General features: G+C 56.9%; 1 protein-coding gene across 1 annotated transcript; it reads left to right on the plus strand.

Annotated features, from left to right (window-relative positions):
• Positions 1-127: 127 nt before the first annotated feature.
• GOLPH3L (golgi phosphoprotein 3 like) lies at positions 128-6,863 on the plus strand. Its single transcript, XM_009287974.1, has 5 exons — positions 128-186; positions 613-807; positions 5,410-5,541; positions 5,729-5,843; positions 6,356-6,863. The coding sequence occupies exons 2-5, from the start codon at positions 625-627 to the stop codon at positions 6,781-6,783; spliced, it is 858 nt and encodes a 285-aa protein (XP_009286249.1). The 5' UTR covers positions 128-186; positions 613-624; the 3' UTR covers positions 6,784-6,863.
• Positions 6,864-7,736: the final 873 nt, after the last annotated feature.

Genomic DNA, 7,736 nt, shown 5'->3' on the forward strand with positions numbered 1-7,736 from the left:
GCACGGCCGTGCTCCCCCTCGTTTGCTGTTTTTGCGCGTTTCGCAGGGGAAAAGTTGTCGGATCTCGTTACTGCTGCGTGGGGTCTGGGGTGCTGGCGGGAGGTTTGGGGTTGGCAGCCTAGGAGTGCGAACCTGAAGGCGCAGCTCGTTAACCTCCGCGAAGAGGTGCGTGTCGGTTGCAGGCAGGTAGGTTGCACGGGGGGAGTGTGAGAAAGAGAACCGTGCAAATGAAGGTGCTCTTTCTGCATCGCCCCGGGACGCTGCCGGGTGTCCCACGTCCTGTCTGGCTGTGGGACCTCGTCTCTGTTGTGAGTGCACGGTGGGAGGTCCCCTGGGTGGAAGGACTCGGCTGTGGCTCAGATCTCCCGTCCTCTCCCTGAGCGTGCAATCATTTCCTCAGGCACGTCCCTAGGTGACAGACGGCCGCTCCCTATCAGTGACTCTTGTACAGCCGTTCTGGGAAGGGTGAGCCGAAAATTCCTGGGTAGAAAGGGCATGCATCCCTTGTCCTTGATTATGCCTCCCTGGAGCCTGGGTTTTGGGTCTTGGGGCTTAGCACTGTTGTCTGTCGTGTTTAGAAACAGGGCAGACCTTGGTTCTCTGTGTGCCCAGCCAGAGGGGGAGATGACGACGCTAACGCACCGAGGACGGCGTGCTGAGGCGGGAAGGAACTCGGACAAGAAGCCCGACAGCGAGGAAGATGCAGCTGTGGACAGAGACCTGAATGACGATGATCCTGATGACTCCAAAGATATCCGCCTCACGCTCATGGAGGAGGTGCTGCTCCTGGGGCTGAAGGACAAGGAGGTAAGGCAGGCGTCTCCAATGGCTGCGTGTGCAGCGGTGGCAGCACTGCCTTGGTGTACCTGGGGGTGAGGTTCTCAGTGAGCAGCAGAAGGGATCGTATGAGTTCCTCTGAGTCCTCTTCAACAAAGCCAGCCTGCTTAGCTCAAACCACCTTCATCTGTAGCTGAAACTGAGCTGTGGAGATTGCTTGCGAGTGCTGTCCCACCAGCTCTGCCAGGGGGACTGTAAGAAGCGGCTGGAGGCAAGGGTTATGTTATTGTGCTACTGCCATTTGCAGAGCAAAGGTGGGTTTGTTCTTTGCCAGGGTCAAAGACGTGGGGTAAAAGGAGCCTCACCTCGTGCATCAGATGGTAAATGCTCTCTTCCCTAGCCCAAGTGCACTTTCCTATCCAAAACCACCAGCTGAAACAGAGACACTCTGAGCACTGTTTCCATTTCGCTAAAAATTGATGTGAAAAATGGCAGGGGCAGGTTTTGAGAGAAGAGGGCAAGGCGAGAGAAGGCAGCTGGACCAGGAGTTGAAAGCAGGTGCAGGATGGGTCTGAACACAGCAATGGCAAAGGAGGTAGGAGCCACATCCCTGTGGCTGCTTTCAGGCTGGTCATTTCCTTAGCCGGGCAGGAATGGCATCGTGCAGCTCCAGGCTTGGAGGGAGTGGGGCTGGATGGGAATCTCTTTGCTGGGCGCTCGTCTTGCCCATGTGTGCCGGTTTAATGGCTTTCCTTGGCAGCAGTGGACGAACTTCACAGCCAGTTATTTTCAGGGGGTTGTTCCCTGCTAGAAAGGGACCCTGGTCAAACTGAATTGTTTTGTGCTTATCAGCTGGTTGGAACTCGTTTCTCAGCTCTGCCTAGAACGAGCCGTGGGGAAAGGACAAGACAGCTTGCATTGAATTCTCTGAGCTGCTTGGCTCTTATCTGCTGTGTCGGCACGCCTTGTCTTTAGTGCATGCATCATCTTGATCTCTTTGGGGGAGTCTGATGCTGCTATTGCTGTCAAGCAGATGGGGAAGTCGAGACCAGGGGAAGCTAACCAGTTGCCCAAGGTGCTTCTTGGGATGATAATGGCAGAGGAAGGCCTTAAACACAGGTTTTTCCGCTCCAGGAGCACTCTTCCTATGTGTCTGTCTCCCACCCTGAGGAAAGGAGATGCTGTGTTTGTCAAAGCTGTGGTAGATGGGCCACCTTCTCTTCATCTGTTTCTCTGGGTTGAAATTAAGCCCCTGTGAGGTGCCTGAACTTTTTTTCCATAGGGCCCTGCTACTGCTGAGTTAGTCTGAGCTGGTGCATTGCTCTCACATAGACCTGCTCAGGCCACGGCTTCTGACGTGGACCACGTTCGCAGATCCGGCAGGGGAGAGCTGCGGGTTGTGTGACAGAGACTTGTAGCTGTCCTGTTTAACGAAGCCAGATAAAATCTAGGACTTGCTGAGCCCAATAGGAAGTAACAGGAGAGCAGGGCTATAAAGAGAACATCATGCAAATAATTTTGGAGCAGATATTTGAGAGCAGCCTAGGAGCGTGGCATGGTCTGCTTTCTTCTGGGCTACGTTTAGCATTCTTGGCTTGGTTAATGTATTCCTGGGGATGGTCCTTCAGCCACCAGGAAGTTAGGAGAGCACAATAGCTACGAAAAAAAACTTGTCATGCTTTTTTTTTTTTTCTTTCCCCCCCATCCTGTCCTTCCACATTCCTCCATTTCAGAAGGAAGACCAGAGGCAGCAGTAGCCTGGCCGTGAGCTGGGCTCCCAGGCATTGGGTTTTCCCAGCTCTGTTGTTCACTCATGATTTGATGACTGGAAAAAAAAAAGACAATTTTAGCCAAATCCAATGAGCTCACAGTGTAATTTCATTATTTTAAGTACGAGTCTGTCCATCTAGGAGAAACTGGCTGCACGCCAGCCTGGCATTTGTAACCAGTCTGATTCCAGAAGCTGAAAGTAACCCAGGAGCTTTTGACTTGTTTGATTTCAGGCCCCTTAAAATTTTCTAGGGGTAACGTGCCTTCCAGCCCAGGCAGTTGAAACTTTCTGTCACCACCACACCCTTTTCTGGAAAACTTGTTCCTAGAGGGTGCGTGCAAACAACAGTGCATCTCCCATGGACGTAAATCAGCAGGGCAGGGATAACAGGTTGCTTTGTTTTTCCTCATAAGGAAATGAAGAAAGCAAATAAAGATTTTAATTTCTTTTATGGTTCTCTATGCTACGTAAGCTGAGCAACCCAGTGTCCAGATGCACTGTATAAACAGACACGCTGGGGACAAGAGTTTACCCATATGGACTGTAAAAACTTCCATGTTGGCGGGCTGCATGTTCTCAGCCTTTTTTCCTTTGGAAAGGGGCTTGTTAGGTTGCTTTGTCTGCAGTCTCCTGGTAGCTTTTAGACCTACCCTTTCTCTCCTCCCCCCCCATTCCCTCCAGAGAAAAAGAGCAACAAAAAGGGAGTTACGAGCGGGCCATAGCATTCCTGGTGTTTCGGCATCCCCCTGCAAATAAGCGTGTCGTGACTTTGCATCCAGCTTGGCTCACCCTTCCCTTGGGCCCATCTCAAACACCAGCGCCTGCCCGGTTCCCAGCCCCGCTGCCTGCCTGGATGAGCCTCTCCCTGCAGCCCTGCCTGCTGTCCGCTTGCCCTGAAATCCAAGGACTGCTGCCCTGCATCTGTGCCATGAGGCAGCAGACATCAGGCTGGAACAGCCGGGCTTTGTTCCCAGTCCTGAGTGGAAGAAGGGAACGGAGAGGTCGCCTAGGCTGTCCTGTTGCTTCAAAGCAGGGTCAGCTCTCTCCTGAAAAGCATCAGTTGAATGTTCTTAAACCTCAAGGGACAGAGACTTCCCTTCCCTGCCCCCTCCCTCCGGGGGTGAACTGTTCCTCAGCTTTCTTGTCCGGATGGTTATTTCTTCCTGGTGCCAGCTCCAATCTCTCTGGCTACGATTTTAGCCCAGGACTCTGTCCCATGCACAGTGGAAGTGGGAACTGGCCATTCCCTTCCTTTTTGCTGCTGCCTTTTATGTGTCTGACACCCCCCCCCTTATCCTATTCTCCCTCTGTCTTCCCTTCCCCGCACTGAAAACCCCGATTCAATTGCTGGTTCCTTGTGGGTTGTATTTTCCAGACCTCTGCACCTTCTTGTTGCTTTGCCAAATGCCTTAACAATTTTGGAGCTTCCACTTCTCAGGATGGGGACCCCGTCCCGTGGCGGGCTCAGAGAACAGGGCTTGGGGCCAGGTGTGGAACGTGCCGAGTCTGAGCAGATCCGGTCAGCAGCAGCCCCAGTGCTGCCCCGCTGCTGGGACCCAAACTGCTGCACCCCAGCCCCAAGGTGCCCGCTCTGGGGGGAGAGGTGGGATCTATTTTCCCATCCTTCATCCCTGGCTGGAAATCTTCTCTTCCCTCACAGAAGTTTGCGGGTGGATTTGAGCAAGGGGGGCGTGATGAGGGTGGGATGGGCGAGGGGCTGGGGAAGCTCTTGTGCCCTGTGGTGGGAGCTGGGGCTTGCTGTAGCCTGCGCCCTGTGGGACAGTGCTGTGGGTAGTGGGGAAACTCTTCTTCGTTTTCCCATCCTTCATCCCTGGCTGGAAATCTTCTCTTCCCTCACAGAAGTTTGCGGGTGGATTTGAGCAAGGGGGGCGTGATGAGGGTGGGATGGGCGAGGGGCTGGGGAAGCTCTTGTGCCCTGTGGTGGGAGCTGGGGCTTGCTGTAGCCTGCGCCCTGTGGGACAGTGCTGTGGGTAGTGGGGAAACTCTTCTTCGCGGGCCTGACAAGGGATTTCTTTGTAGAGCTAAAACTGCTGCACCCCAGCCCCAAGGTGCCCGCTCTGGGGGGAGAGGTGGGATCTATTTTCCCATCCTTCATCCCTGGCTGGAAATCTTCTCTTCCCTCACAGAAGTTTGCGGGTGGATTTGAGCAAGGGGGGCGTGATGAGGGTGGGATGGGCGAGGGGCTGGGGAAGCTCTTGTGCCCTGTGGTGGGAGCTGGGGCTTGCTGTAGCCTGCGCCCTGTGGGACAGTGCTGTGGGTAGTGGGGAAACTCTTCTTCGTGGGCCTGACAAGGGATTTCTTTGTACAGCTAATTACTCTCAGGGCATACCTGGAGCTGGTGGGGGCTTCCTTCAAGGAGAAGGGCAGATTTCGCCTCCCATTTCCCCCAGGCATGTCCGCAGCAGGCGCTGAGGCAGGACAGAGCAGAGCTCGTGTCACTGGTTGCAGCCCCACAGCAGCAGCAATGTCCTTCTGTGGCCAGGGGCTTGCCAGGGGAAAGGGCCCCGCTTTTCTCATTCTTGCTCGGATTTTTTACAATCTGGGGTTGGGCGCAGCTGCCTGGCCAGCGCTGGGGTGTGCCAGGTGGTTGTGGGTGCAGTGGGAAGGGCACGGCCTGAATTACTCAATGTTTGCAGGGAGGGGGTTAGTTGGAGCTGGCGGGCACTTTTCATCTGGTGGGGAAAGTGCCTTTCTCCCTTTGGCCCGGGAGGCAGAGCTGTCAATGGGAGTTGGGAGAGTTGCCTGGGCAGGGGCCGAGCAGGCCAGGAGGGGTGGGGGGCTCGGCAGAGCTCCCCTTCCTGTCTCTCTTCTCCCCTTTCCGTCCATCCTCCCTCTCCCAGGGGTACACCTCCTTCTGGAACGAGTGCATCTCTTCAGGCCTGCGGGGCGGCATCCTCATCGAGCTGGCTCTGCGCGGCCGGATCCGCCTGGAGCCGCGCTGCATCAGGAAGAGGAGGCTACTGGACAGGAAGGTGAAGGTGCCACAGGAGCTGGGCTGGGGGCCCGACAGGCTTCGGGGCTCTGTCCACCCCAGCCGAGCCTGCTGACCGCGAGCTTTGCCGAAGCAGTGCTGCACGCCAGGGCTGGCGCCATTCCTTCAGGAAAGGAGCGGCAGGTCTGCATCCAGCCTTACACTGTGTTTCCGCTTTGTCCTTCCAGGTGCTCTTGAAGTCAGACGCGCCGACTGGTGACGTCTTGCTGGATGAGACCCTCCGACACATCAAGGCCACAGAGTCTGCGGAAACAGTGCAGACCTGGATAGACCTGCTCACTGGTAGGGCCAGTTAGAGACACCACCTCCCCAGCTCCCTCGGGGCCTGTCCCTGCTGCCTGTCCCCTCTCCACGGCTTGGCCATCCCCTCACTTCACTGGAGATGGGCAGAATACTGACAGCAGAACAGGGGAAGGCTGAATGTGGGGGCAGGGAATGGTTTTCCGGGTCTTTTTTGTTGGGAGCTCGGTGGAAGACTTGGACCTCGCTCCCCATTGCCTCTTTTTTCATTATGAGTCTTTACCAGGTCTGGGGTCCAAGGTCCTGGGTAGAAGGGGCTTTCCAAAGGGATCTGCCCCAGGCTGCTGCACCCTATGGCCGCTGGGAGCTTTGCCAGCTTGGACTGATGGGTGAAGGGGGTCAGAGTCGGGCCAAGGGGAAGGAAGAGGTTCCTGTGGTGGGGACTGGTGTCCGTGCAAGCACGGATGGTCCTGGGCTAGAAGCGGCCTGGGCGCTAGGGTTGGGCGGCAAAGTCATCACTGCCCCAGCGTTGAACAGGGTCTCCTCTCTTGCAGGGGAGACCTGGAACCCCTTCAAGCTGCAGTACCAGCTGAGGAACGTGCGCGAGCGCATTGCCAAGGCACTGGTGGAGAAGGGCATCCTCACCACAGAGAAGCAGAACTTCCTGCTCTTCGACATGACCACCCACCCCGTCAGCAACGCCACTGAGAAGCAGCGCTTGGTGAAGAAGCTCCAGGAGAGCATGCTGGAGCGGTGGGTGAACGACCCCCACCGCATGGACCGCAGGACTCTGGCTCTCCTGGTGCTGGCCCACTCCTCAGATGTGCTGGAGAACGTTTTTGCCAGCCTGGCAGACGACAAGTACAATGTGGCAATGAACAGGACCAAGGACCTCCTCGATATGGACCCTGAAGTGGAAGCAGCCAAAGCCGGGGGCGCAGAGATGATCTGGGCTGTCCTGGCGGCCTTCAATAAGTCCTAAAAAGCCCCCGAAATCCCCAAACCAGGTGGTGGGAGGGCCTCACCCCCTCGACGCGAGGCCAGGAGCATTTGGGCACGGAGTTCCTGCAGCAGCGGGTGGGCTCAGCTTGGGGACACTGGGGGGGGGGTTTCGCTCTCCCCCCCGGGCACGGGTGGGAGGGCAAGAGCCCACCTGTGTGGGCAGGTCGCACACTCCTCCAAAGGCCGGTGCCTCCGGGGAGAGGTGGCAGCGGCTCTTTGCTTCCCTTGCAGTGCTGCTTGCCCATGGGCTTCCTTCTTGGGCCGGTGCAGAGCTGGGAGGTGGCAGAGCCCAGCCCTGCCTCTGCATGTAGGAACCGAGCTGCTCAGATGGGCCAAACACCGGCAGAAACGGGGCTGCAGAGCAGCCTGCGCTCCCTGTGCACCGGCTTGTCCAGCCGCCTCCATGGCTCCCTCTTCCATGGACAGGTCTTGCCTTTGAGCTGCCTGGGCAGCACAGATTCCCGTAGGGAGCGTGCAGAAGTCCTCCTGGGGCAGGGTACGGGCAGGGAGGCGGGCAGGGGGCCGGTTCAGGGGTGTCCGGCGGCTGGGACCACCCAACGTGCTGGCTGGCACGGGGCAGCCCAAAGCCCTTGGCACGTGTCACCATCGAGGAGCAGCTCTGCAAAGACGGTGGAGCCCTGCACTGGGCTGGGCCCCCGTCGCACACCCGCTCCTTCTGGTAAGAGGAAAAGTTAAACTGTGATTTTTTTTTTTTCTTTTTTCTTTTTTAAACACCCCCCCCCGCCCTTCCTCCACCACTTTAATCTCCTGTAGTTCATTTAAATGTATTTCTCTGAAGCCCGAGGGAGTCCTGGGTATTTAAATCCGTTGTCCGTAGCTGCCCTTTGCAGTAACGGGTTGCGTTTGAAGGGCGCCGGCAGCGCTCCGGCGGGGCGGAGGGAGCCCTCTGGGTCCCTGGGGGTGCTGCTGGCA

Source organism: Aptenodytes forsteri, unplaced genomic scaffold (assembly GCF_000699145.1).
Source record: "Aptenodytes forsteri isolate BGI_AS27 unplaced genomic scaffold, ASM69914v1 Scaffold393, whole genome shotgun sequence".
Lineage (NCBI taxonomy): Eukaryota > Metazoa > Chordata > Aves > Sphenisciformes > Spheniscidae > Aptenodytes > Aptenodytes forsteri.